This window comes from Excalfactoria chinensis (assembly GCF_039878825.1).
Source record: "Excalfactoria chinensis isolate bCotChi1 chromosome Z unlocalized genomic scaffold, bCotChi1.hap2 SUPER_Z_unloc_2, whole genome shotgun sequence".
Lineage (NCBI taxonomy): Eukaryota > Metazoa > Chordata > Aves > Galliformes > Phasianidae > Excalfactoria > Excalfactoria chinensis.
Genome location: NW_027315573.1, coordinates 772,136 through 789,929, shown reverse-complemented (window position 1 = coordinate 789,929; position 17,794 = coordinate 772,136). Strand labels below are relative to the sequence as shown.

Here is a 17,794-nt window from a genome sequence, read left to right as displayed (position 1 = left end):
TCCCCGTCCCTCTCCCGTCCTCCTTTCTCCGATTGAATAAAGGCACTCTGGTGCTCAATCAACGCCTTGACTGTGTTCCAAGTCTTCATTCACAGGGACCATGATGAATGCAAGAAACAGCAAGGCAGCTCAGCTTGCAATGCTGTGACTGTGGGGTGCGTGCAGCAGAGCTCTGGGTGTGTTCCCATTTTGCCTGGTTTTGTGATGCCTGCAGCGAGAGCTCTGTTACCATTTTTTAGGGGAGCACATAGTCTCTGGTATCCTGGATGCTGCTCATGCAAACCCCAAGCCTCCTGGCTGTGGCTTTGTGATGCTTTTCAGGGCCTTTTGATGCTCTTCGCTGCCTTGGCTGCTCCCTCACACCTCTGTCCTCCTGCCGTGTCCATTCCCAGCTCCCACCTCTGAGCTGTCCCTGCAGATCGTCTCCGGCCCTGCCATCATCACGCTGCGGAAGAAGGAGCTCACCCTGACCAACATCAGGCAGTGCTGCCAGCCTCTCTCACTCTCTAGACCAAGTGTAACTACGCTGTCGTGCAGACAAATGCTTTCTGTCACATCCTCCATCCCCAAAGCCATTTACCAGTAGGTGGCTGTTGCAGAAGAAGAATCAAGCAGCAGAAGGTTTTGCTCAGCTACAGCACACAAATGCTACAAAAGCAGAAAAAAAACACAAGCTCTGGGTCTGTTTGTCTTGCACAGGCTTGCACGGACTCTGTTTGATGGTACCCCCATCCTTGCTTTCCTTCCCTGCTTCTTGTCTGATGGCACTGCTGAGCCAGGAACAAGCTGCCCAGCGTGGCAGAGCGTGGTGCAGAGCTGTGCTGGGCCCTCCTCCCCTTCCTCTGCTGCAGCTTGGCGTGCAACCTCACCCACTTCTCTGACAGACCTGCTGATCCCACGCGTGCCATCGGGATGCTCTGGCACGGGATGTGCCTCCAACCCAAAGCTCCTTCCCACCTCCCAAGGGAAAGCAAAGCAACCCAAGCATCGCCAACAAACCTGCCCAGCAGACAGCAGGGAATGCAAACAGCTTCTGGCTGCTCCCCTGCACTCCCGTCCTAAGTAAGAGACCCCACGAGGACTGGCTGGGAAATGAGTGCATGACACACGTGAGTGTGCACAGGATTGTGCAAAGCAGTGGGGTTCCATGTTTTGTGTGTGTGTGTGTGTGGATTTGTGCACAGATGGTGTTGCACACATTTGTTTTTGTGAGTGTCCAAAGCAGTGGGGTTGCTCAGGTGTGTGTAGGTCAGTGGGTATGTGTGCAAGGATGAGCATGCACATACATGTGCGTGCACAGGGGTGTGCAGAGTGTTGGAGCTCCGCAAGGACATTGTGGTACCGGTGTGTGCGTGCACTTTGGGAGTGAAAGGAAGGGGTTACGCGTGTGTCTGTGTGTGTGCGCACAGGGCTGCACTAGGGGATGTGGACACGTGAGTGTGTGTGAGCACATGGATAGTGCGTGGACGCGGTGGCACCAATGTGTGCTTGCACAGGGGTGTGCTGAGGAGTTGGGTTGCACAGAGGTGCACACACAGGGATGTTTACTGGTAGGTGTAGGCACATACGTGTTCCCAGGGATGGTCGGCACACGTCTGTGAATGCAATGGAGAGCACAAGGTGCGGTGCGTGAATGTGGGTGATCAAATCAGGCAGAGTGGCGCAGGTGTGTGCGTGTGCACGTGGATGGGCGGAAGGCTGGGGTGCAGGTTGACCTCTGCTGAGGTGAGTGGGGGCTCACGGTGTTGCTCAGAGCCATCTCTTCTCCAGGTTGAGCATTCCCAGCTCCTGCAGCCTCTCCTCATATGGCCCCATTGTGCTCCAGAGCCCTCACCAGCTTTGTGTGCCGGTGTGCTGAGGAGTTGGGTTGCACAGAGGTGCACACACAGGGATGTTTGTGGTAGGTGTAGGCAGCTCTGAGAAAGTTTTTCTGTGCATGTTCCCATCTCTTTTCCATTCCTTTGCCCCTCAGAACAGTTTTCCAGTGGCTCTTGTCCAGTAATTCTTTGTACAGCCTGCGGCTGACTCTCCTGAAGCTCAGGGTCCTGACTTTGCTTTTTGCCAGGCCTGCATTCCTTGAGATGAGGAACTCCAGGAGGGCATGGTCACTACAGCCCTGACCACCTCCAGTCTTAAGCCCTGCTGTGCACCGTGTCCAGTAATGCTTCCCTTCTGCTTGGTGTGCTCAATGCTTGGGCCACACAGTTCTTCTCAGTGCACTCCAGCAGTCTCTCAGACAGCTTGCAGCCAGCCATGCTGATTTCCCAGCCTGTCTGGAATCCCCCATCAAGTTGAGTCAGTGAGCGCGGTGCTTCTGGTAGCTGCAGTAAGCAGGGCCCGTCAACAGACCCTCAGCTGCAGAAGCCCATGATTGGTTCAGTCCCTAATTTGACCCACAAGTTCTCCATGTGATCCTGACTGTTCTTAGTCCTTTGCAGTCAGCTTCTTCATATAGAGGGCAAATCCCTCGCCCTCCTTAATTCCATAGTAACAATCACGTCTGCTTTGTGTCAGGCTTTTGTTTTCTTTTTATTATTATTATTATTAATATTCTTTTCCCATTTACTAGGTAGGAAAGCTACTTTCTGAGCCATTAGAAGAAGAAGTGCAACAGGCAACAATCTTCCTTGCACTGCGCAGTTTGCATGAGTAGCCAAGTGCTCCTCAGGTCATGTGTGCTGCAGAGCTGGCCTTGGTGGCAGGGGCCGTGTCTTCATTTTCCACCTGTCCCGTGGGAACATAAGAAGACTATTCAGAGCAGGAGCTGCAGAGCGAGATGAACGGCATGAGAAGGTAAGGCTGGGAACCAAGGACACCTCCAGAAAAAGAGAAAAATTGAGTCAAGTAAGCTGCGTGATGGCCACGTGATACTGACCATGACTGGAGGGAGAGTGCATGGCTAGGAATGACTGATGGCTGTGGTTGGATGAATGCCTACGTGCGCAGTGAAGGAGAGTTTGTTGGATGTTCTGCGGACATGTGATGGCTGGGAAAGTTAAGAGAGAAAACGTGTCAATGCATAGAAGGGATGTTAGAACCCAGAATTAATCATTTGGGTCATCCACATCTGAGTCCATTCCAGATTGCCGCACTGTCAGAACTTGAGGCCTGGGATTTTCCTTTAGGAGTGCCAACTACCTCTTTTAAATAATAAAAGATATTACTAAACATAACTTCCCTCCTTGTATGGGAATAACATAGGGATGTTTGATATTTCTGTCTTTGCATTCCTTTAGCACCCAGGGCATTGATGCAGCTGCAAGAATCTGCTGTGTTGTCCTCCTTTTTTGCATAAAAGAATGGTAAAATAGCAATCTCTGGGTGAAAAATTGTTAAAGCATTTTACCTTCTTTGCCCCTAGGAAGCAATGGCTTGGAAATGGCAATGTCACCCAGGAACCCGCACGGCAACCCAATATCTCATTTTTTGGGTCTGTGAAAAACCACCACGATGACAAAAACATGTCTGCATTGTTTCCGTGCTGTCAGCGCAGCCCTGAGGAGTGGTGTGGGCATGGCATGGAAGAGAGAAGGCATTTCCCTTCTGATAGGAGAGTGCCTGTTCACATGTTGGTATGTAACCACTCCATGCCCTGCCCCACGTGCTTCTGGATGGGCAGCTCAGCTTTTGTGTCACTCACCCACCTGTGGCAGAGATCAGACTTTCTGCAGGTGTGGGAAATCATCCCACTGCTTTGTGTCTTACAAGGAGTTGAGAAGCTTTTCTTGCTCAAGTCCTACTTCCAAGCTTAACCACCTACAGTGAAGTAGATGTCATTTATCTTGTGTCCTTCAACTCTGTGTCCATCTGTTCCCAAAAGCAAAAGAATTTGGAGGTAACCAGCTACAGTTCAGTGAGTGATTTCAGTGCTAATTCTGATCATTCTTGGAACCAGCTGATTTTAAGTCCTTGCCCTAGTCAAGGGTCCAAATTGCGTGTCAGAAGAAAGCTGGGAAAGTGGTTCTTGCTCATTATTTTTCATTTGCTGCTTCTTTCTTTAGGGTTCCTTTTCAAAAGGAGATTTTGGTGATGGAAGCAGTTGAAGAAGGAACAAAACCAGCTCTTGCCAGGAGTGCTTGAAGTCCCTGTGGAGAGAAGCAAAGAACCTGGGCTTCCTCTGGGATGCTCCCCACCATGTCTCAGGAGGGAGACAGTCACTGTTGCTGTTCCAATTTCTGCTTTGTGTGTGGAAAGGTACGTCTGGGTTTCTTCTGCTTGTTTTCTCTTTTTCTCACTTTTAAGGAGAAGGGGTGGAGCAAGGGGAGACCCACTGGTCATTTGTTACCTCAAGAACAGGATGGATTCTGCATTCACCGTGGAAAACCTGGACTAGTAGCATGGGCGTGTTTCAGGCTGGACTCTTCTTTTCCTGCTTGGGTTCCTTTTGGCTACAGGGAGACAGCTGTCTAAAGGTGTGTTTTCAAAGCCACTCTACAAAACCATGTTTCACTGTTGCAGGTGGTTCAGTGTGCTCTTGCAGCATAGATGCGTTTGCTGTAGAATCTTCATGGTTTCTGTTCCTAGGGGAGGACTGGGAGGAGGTAGTGAGAAGAGCATTCAATGCCTTAGGCGTATCTTTTAGTGGGATATGTTGGCATTAGGTGCCAAAAGTCTGTTCTCCCCAGGTGTAAAAGGACAGTGAGGCTCAGACTCCTTAACCTGCTGGAGCAGGGTGGTAGCAGAGTGTGCAGTACCCTCCTGCAGGCTGCACTTGGTTATGGTCTGCCAGGTCTCTGCTGCCCTGGGTTTCTTCTGAAAAGTTTGTTCTAGCTGCTGGGAGTAGTGAAGGGTGGGCTAGAAGTGGTGGCCAAGAGCTAAGGCTCTGTACAGTAATTTCAGATGGATTTAACAGGGTATCTGAAGAGAGTATTTCCATCAGAATAATCCCAGCACTGTGCAGGTGTCTCAGCTGAGCCCCCTGAGCTGATATGAGCCATAGGAAAGCTAACTGTGCCCGGTGATTATAGCTTATGCTGGTGTTGTGAATATGCTCCCCAATCATTCCTTTAGTTAATTAAGAATGTCTCAGCGCTCTGATATTCCATCTCTGGCAAATCTGGAACCTCTCTGCAAATCTTGGGTGCCCATTCCCACCACCGTTTCTTCCTTTCTCTCTTTAGAAGCAGGGTGATGCGGAAGTGTGGATCTGCCTGGGGGTAGTGAGGCCCTACAGAGGGATCTGGGCAGGCTGGAGAGCTGGGCTGAAGCCAATGGGATGAGGTTTAACAAGACCAAGTGCCGAGTCCTGCACTTTGGCTGCAACAACTCCTGGTGATTAGGAAATAGGACTTCTCAGAAAGGGTGGCCAGGCACTGGAATGGACTGCCCAGGGAGGTGGTGGAGTCACCGACCACGGGGGTGTTCAAGAAATGTTTGGATGTTGTGTTGAGAGATATGATTTAGCTGAGAAGTATTGGTGATGGTTGGACTGGATGATCTTTTAGGTCTTTTCCAACCTTGATAATTCTGTGATTCTATGATTCTGTGAAGGGAGAGTTGGCACAGTTTACTAGAAACCCACAGAATCTCGGTGTGCCTCAGCCCTTTGAGAGTGATTTCTTGGCTGCTGGATTAATGACCTGCCTTCCCTCTTCTCTAGCAGTGATGGGGGGTGTTGGGTTTCACAGAACCACAGAATCACCAAGGTTGGAAAAGACCTACAAGATCATCCAGTCCAACCATCCACCCATCTCCAATAGTTCCCACTGAACCATGTCCCTCAACTCAATGTTTCTCTGTGCTCTCCTCTTGCTCGCTTGAATGAGTGACCTTCCTTTGCTTTAATTCTCTCCACACGTGCACTGCAGTGCAGTAAGATACACAGTGGCCTTTGCTCAGGCATCGTGGTCCTTGGCAGAGAAAAAGGCATCATCTGTAGCAATCGGATCTAAGGGAATAAAAAACCTGACATTTATATTCTGCATAATGCAATGCCTGCAGTGGGGTATCTTAGCTGGTATAATGGGGTGGGGTGTCCTGTCTTCATTCCTTCTTATCTGCATTGAGTTGTCCCTTGGCCAGGAATGCTGGGGACGGCACACGGTGATTCAGCTGCAGCATGGGGCCTGATTAATGTTCCCTGGTAGTCCTTCCCAGCGTGGCACTGCCTGTGCTCCTTCCACCTTGTTCAACGTTGGCACCATTGCTGGCTGCCTGTTTGTTTTGCAGCTTCTCTATCCAATGCAGAGCTCCAGCTGCTACTCCCTGCTGCTCCATCATGTTTTTGTGGGGGCACATACCTCTGCCCCACACTGCTGCCCCCCAAAGTACAGACACCACAGGGTTGCTGCAGGTGATCCACCACCTGCTGAGCCTGCCCAGTGCACAGCCCTCTTGCTGAGGGATGCTGTGAAATACAGGCAGATAGGACAGTCTGAAGTAGGAGGTAGTTTCAATTCTAAGGAGGTGCGGAGTCCATCAGGTGCAGCTGTAAGCAGGAGTTGGGTAAGAGGTGGAGCAGAGAGGCCATGCTGCAGCAGGCAGTACCATGTACCCCATCTCCTTACATTCCCTGTGCGTGCAGATGCAGCTGCTCACCACAGTAGACAGGATACTGAGTGGGCATACAGATTACACTCCCCCTCCCCTTCCCCTCCCCTTGCCCTCCCCTTCCCCTTCCCCTTCCCCTTCCCCTTCCCCTTCCCCTTCCCCTTCCCCTTCCCCTTCCCCTTCCCCTTCCCCTCCCCTCCCCTCCCCTTCCCCCTTTCATTCCGGAGCAGGAATGCTTGCAGAGCTAAGCATGAACTGTAGCTTTCATTGTTGATGATGCAGCTACATTTATTGCACAAGAAAAAGCGGTAATCCAGAAATCAACGTGATGCAATCACATTTTATTCAATGTATTTCAAAATATACCAGGTATTTTATAATTGCCTTTGTACTGTTAGTTATTTCACCAGTTTGCTGCTGCAGATCAGACAGAAACAGCATTTTTGCTAGGCTGCCCGGAATCGGGGCTTTTCCAGAATGCAGCAGGACAGTTGCCTGACTGAACTGTCGTTCGTGGTGCTGATCAGATGTTCTGATGAAGAACTGCTGCAGTGCTTCATACACTACAACAGCTGCAGGGAACAAACAGGCAGACTACAGAGATACCTTAGTAGATTAAAAGAGGACATCAAGGACCAAAGTAAAAGCTAGATAATGTGGAATGGGAAGAAGAATCATGCTGAGCAAAGGTCAGCGGACTGAAACAAAACCTGTCGTTTGCATAACAGTTCAGGGTTACTATTTCAGAATTACCTTATCAGATGCAAGTATGATTAATGTTAATATTTATCCTAATCCAAACGTTTTCTTCTTCCCACAGTACTATACAGAATGAGAATCCTTACTGCAGTATTAGGGATTTCCGGGGCACTGGCTTTACTAAACACCACTTGTTTTTCAATCTTTTCCTAGGCTCACCTGGGCCCCCTGAACGCGTGAGAGTGGATGAAATAACTGATACTACAGCTCAGATCTCCTGGCAAGAAGGCACAGATAATCACAGCCCAGTGACCGCTTACACCGTGCAAGCAAGAACACCTTTTTCAGTTGGCTGGCAGCGAGTTACCACAGGTAAAATGCATTTCTTGTTATAGGTTCTGTTGAAATACTCTTGGTCAGGATACAGCAGGTTCTTAATTCTCTGCTTCTCTATTAAGAGTTCCAGATGTGACTGATGGGAATACATTCACAACCACAGTGGTGGATTTAAATCCTTGGGTTGAATACGAATTTCGTGTAGTTGCCAGTAACAAAATAGGAGGTGGAGAACCTAGTTTACCCTCAGAAAAAGTAAGAACTGAAGAGGCAGGTTAGTGGGTTCTTCTATTTGTCTTTAATACGAGCATCTTGAATATATTATAACAAAAAAATCAAGTATTTGGCTCATTTCAATTAAGCTTGGAATTTGCATCAAATGTAAAAGTCAAATGTAACTAGTTGGTTAGTATTTGTGTTCAGCTTTAGGACAATTTATGCCCACATACTATATCCAAATATATTTCAGCTGTATTTAGCATGGCAAAGTCTCTGTTCAGTCAGTGCTGCACAGTCTGAAGCTGTAAATGGCTGGGGAAGAGGTGAGTTTTGACAATTTCCTCTTCCTGGTGTTTGCTCAGTGTACACCTTCCACAGTACCAGCATGTAGCTCAGAATGCACTGATTGAAATACCAGGTGTTAATGGGGATAAGGCTGTTGCCCAGCACACCTGGGTAAGTGAGCCCTGTTGAAAACTTGAAGCATGACACTGATTTTTAGATGCTCAGTAAACATTGAAAGCAGAGCACATACAGGGTTCCATTTGTGAGGTTCTGCAAATGCTCCAATGCGTGTTTGCCCCACGCTGGTTCTAAAGCACTCATCTCAATTTGCAAAAGAAATAGGAAAACTGGAGAGTCAGCTCCAGAGAATGAGGTTAACTTGTGATATCATCTCCTCTATTTACACGGTGTCGACAGCTGCATGTTTCTGTTTCACAGCTCCTGAAATTCCCCCAGCTGAAGTCAGTGGGGGAGGCGGCAGCAGGTCTGAACTGGTCATAACATGGGATGTAAGTTTTCTGGCAAGCAATTTTCTTCAGAGAATGGTTGTTTTCATTGAAATGCTTCTTTAAAGACAAATTTTCCAGGCTGCAGCAGCTTCTCATCTAGGATGTGTATGTGCTCGGTAACACTCTGTAATGTGAGCTATGCACGTTTGCCTTCCCACTTTCACTTGCTACTGTTTGACTGCAATCAGTAAGAAATTCAGTTAGCTTGTCTAAGATGATTACTTTTCTCTCAAACAGCGTCAAGGTAAAAGGGGACAGGGAGGGATGGGAAAAGGAAGGGCTGATTGTTGCTCAGAGGTTGAGCCAAAGTGCAACTTTACAGGTTGTCCTTTCCTACCATTAACTCAGGATGCCTGAGCTAAAGGATCAGATACTACTTCAAATGATGTATCCTATTTTTAATGAGTTATAAGATGTTACCATGCTACTTCTTACTGATATTAGCTCCATGTTGTTACTTAATCAAATCACATTGGGGGAAGGTGCAGACGCTGTACAAAGGTAGTACTGAATTCTCTGATATTATTTATGTACTATGAAATGTGACCAGAAATTGAAAAAATATGTTTCCTGAAGTGTCTTAAGGCGGTGTACTTAACTGGAGAACAAGAAACGTGTTTGGGAGCTGCTCTTTAAGAGATGTGCGGATAGTTTCAAATGAAAGCATTTCACTCTACGGTACCAGAGTTTACTTGTTGATGCAGTGATCCCAAATGCAGACCAGAAACAGTTTGCAGCTGCATGCAATACATTCACAGCAGTGATGCTTTGCTCCTTCCAAGCTTTTCCAGTGCAGTATGTAACATCACGGGCTTCTGTTGCTGGTTGCTTTTCTCACAGCCCATCCCTGAGGAGTTACAAAATGGAGAAGGATTTGGAGATGTGGTCGCTTTTCGCCCCTTTGGCACCACAACGTGGATACAGACTGTAGTCACCTCTCCTGACACACCCAGATGTGTCTTTAGGAATGAAAGCATCTTGCCGTTCTCACTATATGAAGTCAAAGTTGGTGTCTATAACAATAAAGGAGAAGGGCCTTTCAGTTCAATAACCGCCGTTTTTTCAGCTGAAGAAGGTATGTGATTTTCTGCATATGTTTAATATGAGATGTTTTATCAAATAATATGGCAACAGCTGATATAACTGAGGTCAACTTGAACATGAACATATTTATTTGCACCATCACCTACGCTGCTCATCTCTCCAGTGCTGATTTCCAATTGCAGAGCCTGCCGTTGCCCCCTCTGGTGTGTCTGTGACAAGCCTGTCCTCCTCTGTCATCGAAGTCTCCTGGAAAGCCATTCCCTGGAAGATGAGCAGTGGAAGACTACTGGGTTATGAGGTAACGTCATTTAAAATGCTTCTCCTGTTTTAAAGGGCTGCGATCCAGGATGTCTTCACACGCATCGCTTGTGCCAGACAGCCTGGTTCCTGACCTTTCTTCTGGGCTGTGGGTCTGAGCCAACACTGAGTGCAGTGCAGGCCAGGCTCTGGGGAGCATGTTCAGCCAGCCTGAGCCTTCTGCCCAGTACTTCTCCATTTCTGCCACTATTCAGAAGTCAAGATTCTGTTTAGTATAGGTATAGTCTTTTTTTTTGGGGGGGGTTGTTGTTTGTTGTTTGAAAATCAAAGCAAACAGCTATTAGTGCAGAGTATTAGCCTCTAGTAATGCTTAGTTTATAGAAGGTTACCATCCATCCAGGCTTTTTCTCTGCACCACCTTCACCCAGAAAATGAATGTTTTCTTCCATATATCTCTGAAATGGAACTAAGAATGAAACTGTTTTGCTTCCTGTGCTGAGTGCTGTGTCTATCAGTATTATCAAACTGACTTTTGTTTCCAGAATTGCACCTATTTTGGGAGCTACATTTTTCAGACTCTAACTTGTTTCCTTTGTAGATGAAGCGGTGATTCTCCTCTGGTTGTAATTCTTTAATTTAAGCAACATCTAATATTTCAGTTTTGCTTTTTCTGCAGTCAAAAGGGCAGCAAGCATAAAAGGCAGATGGATGAGCAAATTGTGTTGAAACAGCGTATATATTTTGGAAACTTGAATGTATTTCTACTTTTTCAGCTGACAGATACGCACCTGAAGGAGACAAACACAATGCTGCTGTATGGAATTGAACGTTTATCCAACATTTTAAGTAGCTCTGTTCTATATCTACTAGGTTAGGTACTGGAATAATGGAGGAAAAGAAGAATCTTCAAACAGAGTTAAAGCTGCTGGGAATGAAACATCAATAAGAATAACAGGTTTGAAGAGCAATTTAGCATACTACACAGCTGTCCGTGCCTACAACAGTGCTGGAGCAGGTCCCTTCAGTGCCACAGTGAATGCTACCACAAAAAGGACACGTAAGTATCACAGCTATGAAGTGGGGAGAGGCATAATGGTGTGTTAGCATTTGCAGGCAGATGAAGAATAGACGCATTAGTGGGAATCACGATGCACATAAGTGACCTAAATCTTCATACAGAATAGAAGAGCTGGGCAACTAAGTCAAGCACAGATCCTCAAGTTTTTACCCTCTGCTACTTTAGCACAATGAGTACATAAACTCGAGCATACCGGCAGAGCTGAGGTAAGATCATTTCTGCATAAAAACTTGATTATTCTTTTAGTGACTTAATGAATGTAAAAAGAAAGAATTCTGTTAGTTGGAAAGAAGAGCAGTGACTTATTGCAGGGCTTTTTAACATCCTGAACAACATTTTTTATTGCAGGGTTTTATAACATCCTGAAGTTCTCCAGGGCACAGCATTTGAATGATCCTCACACAATTCATGCAAAATAATCATTCACATCCATTGTTCTCCCTTAATCAAGTAACACAAGAGGCCCCTTTCCTATTAAAAAGGAGACATTAAGCTGGAGAACAGATTGTCAAAGACTGCACTAATTTTTCTACAAATGAAAAGTATATTCAATGTGTTCTTGCCTTGTGATACAACTCAAAATCAGGGTAATCAGTTTTGAAGTATTTCTTCCAGATTCACAAGAATGCAGCACTAAAAATGCATGAAAGGTCAAACTGCCTGGAACAGTCATTAATGTCCTTCTGCTGAAAGGAGCTGTATCATCAATATTATGAAAGTGTAATCTCACAATAACTTCATACACATAAACAAGCGTTGCTCACTCGCACTGAGGACTGATCCAACTCTGACTGATATTTATTGGCATTTAAATACATTATACATACAGTTACCATGAAGCACGTCAAGGAGAAGTTTTCTAGATTATTCTTACTTAGCCTTTACTACAAAAAACTGCAGTTAATTGTGGAGGTTTCACATCAGTTTACAAGGTGAGATGTTATTACTTAGTATTCAGAAGGTCTTATAACAAACTGTTCTGTCTCATCAGTAAATAAGAGAAATATTAGTGTGTATGACTAACTTTAAGCATCTGATGAGCCCTAGAGAAATCGGTGCAGCTATTTGCACACTTTGCACTGGACATAATGGTTTGGTATTAGCTATTACAAACTTGAACCTTATTGGAGATGTGGGTAGCTGAAGCAAAGTAGAGCCTTTTCCGTCAGTTCTGTAAGTCTGTTCTATAGTTTCTGTGTAAGTTTCTATACAGTTTCTATATAATTATTCTCCATTCTTTTAGATGACATTTGTAGTTATGGATTTAAGAGAGTGACTCATTTCTCTCAAATTCAGCTTTAATATCTGAGTGTGTAAACTATCTGTATCTGCTCTAATACTCAAATCTCAGGAGAAAAACAAACTCCTCTTGCATTTACAGAAATTAGCTATGAGTGCATCAGGTTGAATCCTATTTAGTATAGAACAAGACAAACACTGCAAAAGAACAGATCTTAGAATAGTTGTTTGACTTCAGTTATTTTATATCTTGGCCTCACATTTTGTGTCCACACAGTGCTGTGCTCTATAATCAGGTGCTTTATGATCTGACTGCTAATGGAGCTATGTATGCAAATTAGCTTAAAAATAAAGGGAATGGGAAAAAAACAAAACAACCAGAAAGCCACAAGCGTGAGTGCAGGCACAGGGCTGTGAAAGCACTGTTAGGTGTTAATAGTGGATACGTTCAGCATCAAAGCTTGGAGCGGTCCACCTAAGCAGCAATAGCCTCCACTAGGTGACAGCAACAGTAAATTGTTTCCCTTAATGCGTTTAGAAATATTTTAATAGCTCAGTGGTTTGTTGCATGATCCACTTTCTGGGAAGTCAACTTGAAGCATCTGAACAGGTTTGTATTTTACCCTTCCATTGAGGTGTACAGCCAGAAGCACAGCACTCCCTCTGAAAACAAGTCTCAGGTTGTTAATGAACACCACCAGAAAAACACCCCCAAAAACCAATAGGCTTGCTTAGCTAAAAGCTCATTAATTGTTCCAGCTGCAGCTCCTGAAACCATACAGACTGCATTTCCAAATCATGCCTCCAGTTAACAGAACAAAAACATCTTGTCGCCTGTTTTTGTATTTCAGCCATGTTGAAGTCAATCAGAGGTCTGAATATTCACTAAACCTGTTTATTGCGAAGTATTTACTTATTCTTCAAAACATACTACAAATAGGAACTGTCTGTTATCATCACTGGTTTCATTAGAGTATGTTCTAATTGATCACCCGTGTCCTAAGAAATACGCTTTTGTTTGACTGCACTTAATGAAACACCATCAACAGATAATGCAACTTCAGAAATAACATTTATTTGCTATTCTGTTTTTCTTTCATTCTGTTTTTCCAATTTAGTCTCTGAACCATAAAGTGTACAAATGACGAGGCCGTATTTGACTTGCTTTTACATCCGACACATAATGACAATCAATTACCTGACCTGTTATTTCCTACTGTAGAATAAATCACTAATGCCAATTAAATTAAAGTCGTGCTTTTATTATGTATTCAAAGCTCCCAGCCAACCACCAGGAAACGTTGTGTGGAACGTTACTGACTCCAGAGTAATCCTCAACTGGGAAGAAGTGAGAGCCATGGAGAACGAGTCTGAGGTGACTGGGTACAAGGTGAGCAGAAAAAGGGCAACTACAGAGGAATCAGAAAGCACTGCTCCCTTCCTTACTTCATCTACTTGCATCCTCTGTCTCACTTTTGTAATTAAAATCATATTCAAACTGTGTCTCACAAACCGCAGTCCTTTCACCATTCATGGTACACTGATGCTTTCTCTTGCTGGCTAAGTAGATTTTTTAGTACCAGGCATGAAATTGATATTCTTCAACCTTTTTCTTCTTACTTCTGTGGGACTTGCTCCCTCTCTTCTTAGCTGCATCTATTCCAGAGCTGATCAGTGCACAAACATACAAGTATTTAAATACATCATTTATACTTATGAGAATTGTTGAGGATGTTCTTGATCAGTGGACAGCTGGACCTCATGTGACACTTAAAGGTATACAAATGTATGTGAAGATGTGACTGCATTGTTCTGGGATGCACCGGAAAGAAACGAATGCTGAAAGCTTACCTGGTTTCACAGGAGGAAGCCAAACAAAAGGAATCCAGTGTACAGTTCCAAACTGCATACTTTGTCTCCCACAACATTCTCAGGTTTCTCTACTGAAAACATACCAATAAGCTGAATTTTGATAATGCTGGTTAATTTTACCCAAGTAAAAGCATTTAGGGCTGTCATTTTTTTATCCCCAGAAGCAAGGGCACTACAGGTAACAGAACGCTGGTTTGTCAAGCAGAATATCCAACAAATGACATTGAAAGCAGCAGAGCAGCCGCAGCATGGGTGTTGTGGAGGGCAGCCAGATGGTTGTGTCCCTCAGAGCTTGTTTCAGCACAGCATGGCATTAGGGAGCATGGCCCGAGGGTGGCAGCGTGTAGCACACAGCCAAGAGGCCACTGTCATGTAGATGGATTCTGGGTGAGGATCCTGGACTGGTGATGGACCATCATGCATTTCTTAACATCCATTACTATTGCCATTATAGTTTCATATTGCATTGGGAAAGCCCTGACTTACCTGCTTGTCAAGTTTGCAGAGCTCTGCCAGGTGCGTGCGCTGGATGTCAAACCAGAAGAGAAGCTGATGTTGCTCTTGCTCGTATCCCTAGAACAGGACATTTTCTGTAGTTAACAGTAATGACAGAGTAATTTAATTAGCACTTGTGGAACATCTTCCAACACAGTCCCATCATTTTCTCATTCTGACTAGTTCTCTCCTTCCCCATATTATGCATTGGCAACATCAGTTGATCTAGAGATAACGACAGACTCCAAACTGTGGGGTAATCTATGAAGCAGTGACGACTCTCAGCAGACAGCAGAACGTCCTGTCACACATCCTGCCATTTCAGATTAAAGTCAGGTGAAATACTTTCATTCATGTTCACGTCTTTCACTACTCCCTTAGGTACTGAATGTAATTGTGCCCTGTCATATTAAACAACAATTAGACCTTTTCTCTCATCATGCTTTCCTAAGGCCAAAACCTCTTATCCAAGAAACATGAATAAAAACTGAAGGCCAAAGCCTGCTGGGAGAAATACTGCACTACAGATTTTCAAAAGATGCTGTTTGCTTTTGTTGCAGGTTCTGTACAGGACGAGCGGTCAGAACAACATGAATGTGCTGAACACAGACAAAACAACAGCTGAACTTCTGCTCCAGTTTAATGAAGATTACATTATAGAAGTAAGAGCAACAACTGAAGGTGGAGATGGCACTAGCGGTGATCAGATCCTGATTCCCAGATTAGCCAGTACGTTGAAGCTGAACTGCTGCTGTTTTGTCTTGTTTATGTTCAGTCCTCAACCACTATCAGAACCTTCATTGTACCAAACCAGTACAGCAGCACATCTCTACCTTTGCATGGTGCTGCATTATTAAACGTGCAGTTGACACTAGGCAGGTGTCACAGGTTATCTTTACAGGAATTGATAGGAGAACAAAAATTAAAGCGTGTATGTAGTATGGTAATAAGGTATTAAAAGGAAAAGCAATTAACAGTCTTCCTGCCCTTTCGCATGACAAACTTCATTCTACTGAACTGGCAAATTACCATGTAAATTGGGATTAAGAAACATTTTTACTTCTTTTTTTGTTATAGTTGTCTTGACAGTAAAGACCATCAGTATAGCTTAAATGTTTTGCAGTACATTTCTGTAGCTTAAAAATACACTCCTATTTATAAGTTTTCATTGTTTATCAAATACAAAAACCAACAGTAGGTTTTTTTGCATAGTATGAAGTAAGAGCAATGATTTGACACAGCTGACAGTTGTGCTTTCATTTAATCCTGACCTTTTCCATCTGTCTCAGGTATGGATGCAAGAGGCTCTGGTCCATCAACCTTGAATATCTTCAGTCTATCCAGCATCTTACCAACAGTGTTTACCTTCTCTCTTAATTCAGTGTTGTGATGATGCATTTTCGTTTGCTAGGAGAAACAAATGATCAATCAGTTATTACAGAAAAGTGCTTTTTTGTTGTTGTTTTTTAACAAACAAACTGCAGTGGTTAATGCATGTTTTTCTTCTGATGTGCTTTTAAATTCTTTATATTTCACTGTAGGTTGAATTAAAAATATCATGTAAAGTTTAGCAAATCCTTTAGAAAGGAGTCTGAAATGCCTTAATACTTGAACCAAAGGAGTTTACATATTATGTACTTCAGCTACAGTGTAAGAGTTGAAAACAATGGCACTGTGATCAACTACAAGGAAGAGCTCAGCTCTATGAAAAACTCAGTTTTTATAGCGACAGTGAATTGCTTTGAGTATATTTTACAGTATGATGATAACATCATTGTATGTACAAAAGCTGAGAACAGAGCGTGCAGTTTCAATCACAATGGAAAACATCAACTACTTGGCAGTACTTTCAGACAGTGCCATTGGCTCGCTGCCCTTTATAGAAGTTATTCTGAATCTAACAAGAAATCAAAGCTACAAGTTAGAAAAGTCACACTATTAATGTTAGTTTTGCACAGTCCACATTGGGGTGTCTGAGATGCAGGGCTTCCACTACTTCTAAGACATGAACTCACAGCCACGTTTCAAAGAAGGCTCTCTTTTATCCCAGCGTACATCTGTGTGCTCTTTCCAGCACTTGACCCTCCTCTTAATCGCCTCTCAGGTAATTTCCTGACATCCTTACCTTATATTCAGTACATAACCGAGTTCTCCCACCTTCGGGATCACTCCTATTGCCCTTCTCTGCACTCCTGTCAGTGTGTTTCACTAACACAAGTGCCCATTTGCAAGCATTGCTGAAATGCAGTTGCACCATGGCCTTATGAAGAGGAACTGTTACCACCTTCCTGCCTGGTGATGTGGTGCTTCCAGATATGCAGCCCCAAATGATCTTCTTGTCTGCTGCACCACATGCGCTGTAAATTCAATAACACATTCATAATTCTCTTTCCAACTGCTCTTTAACCAGTTCAGACTATTTCACTTGGTCCAGCGCTCTAATACACCCCATTACTATCATATAATTCTAGCAAATTTATGGCAATGCTATAGTTTAGCATTTTAAAAATACATCAAGGTTCTCAAGCTTGCTACAGTGAAATCTATGCTTGCTTTCATAGCAATACCTTAAACCTGGTATCCCCGACTGTCACCGTTGCGAATTTAGACCAGTCAGCCTTTTAGACATATCCACAGTACAGCAAGTGTTCATGTGACATAAGGCATATCTTAAAGACCTTTATTTTTATCTCACAAAGTTATTACAGCACACAAATATGAAGAACCAGGACTAATAGTATCACAACACGATAGAAATACTTTGATTTGCATTCAAATAGATTAGCATCACATCCAGACGAAAATAGTGCTAGCTGTTGAAGTAAGCAAGATCTGTATATACTGTAAATATATAGTTATAAATGGCTAGTTGCTTTTCAATGTGGCTAACCAGTGATGTTTTCAGACACTTGCAAATAGGGGGGAGGGCGGGAGATGGAAAACAGGGGTTACTAGTAAGTGCATCGTTCTGTTTCCTGCAACAAAGGGTGAATCTTTCTATTCTTGTTTCACAGAATTCCAGCCCACGTTCCTGTATTGCCATTTTCATGCTATTGCAGTGTACTATTTAATTTCTAGTTCTATATCTCCATGAGATACGTACTGAGTACCTTGTTTCATATTGAAAAGTTGAAAATTTCTCCTAAAACTTCCAGCTGTGTGTGTATCCTATGGTTATCTGTATGCATTTTTCTATTCTAATAAAATACTTATTACATAGAGGGATACAAGACTATTTCAGATCTTAGTGTGTGTCCTTATTATGCACTTG

General features: G+C 44.0%; 1 protein-coding gene and 1 long non-coding RNA gene across 2 annotated transcripts; both read left to right on the top strand.

Moving 5' to 3' along the window:
- Positions 1-7,670: 7,670 nt before the first annotated feature.
- LOC140264741 (uncharacterized) lies at positions 7,671-9,606 on the top strand. The gene is made up of 3 exons (XR_011906098.1): positions 7,671-7,798; positions 8,467-8,537; positions 9,378-9,606. It is a non-coding gene; the product is annotated as an uncharacterized lncRNA (long non-coding RNA).
- A 3,835-nt stretch (positions 9,607-13,441) lies between these two features.
- LOC140264740 (contactin-3-like) lies at positions 13,442-15,959 on the top strand. The gene is made up of 3 exons (XM_072360655.1): positions 13,442-13,546; positions 15,084-15,252; positions 15,813-15,959. Exons 1-3 carry the CDS (start codon positions 13,514-13,516, stop codon positions 15,911-15,913), a joined length of 303 nt encoding a protein of 100 aa, XP_072216756.1. The 5' UTR covers positions 13,442-13,513; the 3' UTR covers positions 15,914-15,959.
- Positions 15,960-17,794: the final 1,835 nt, after the last annotated feature.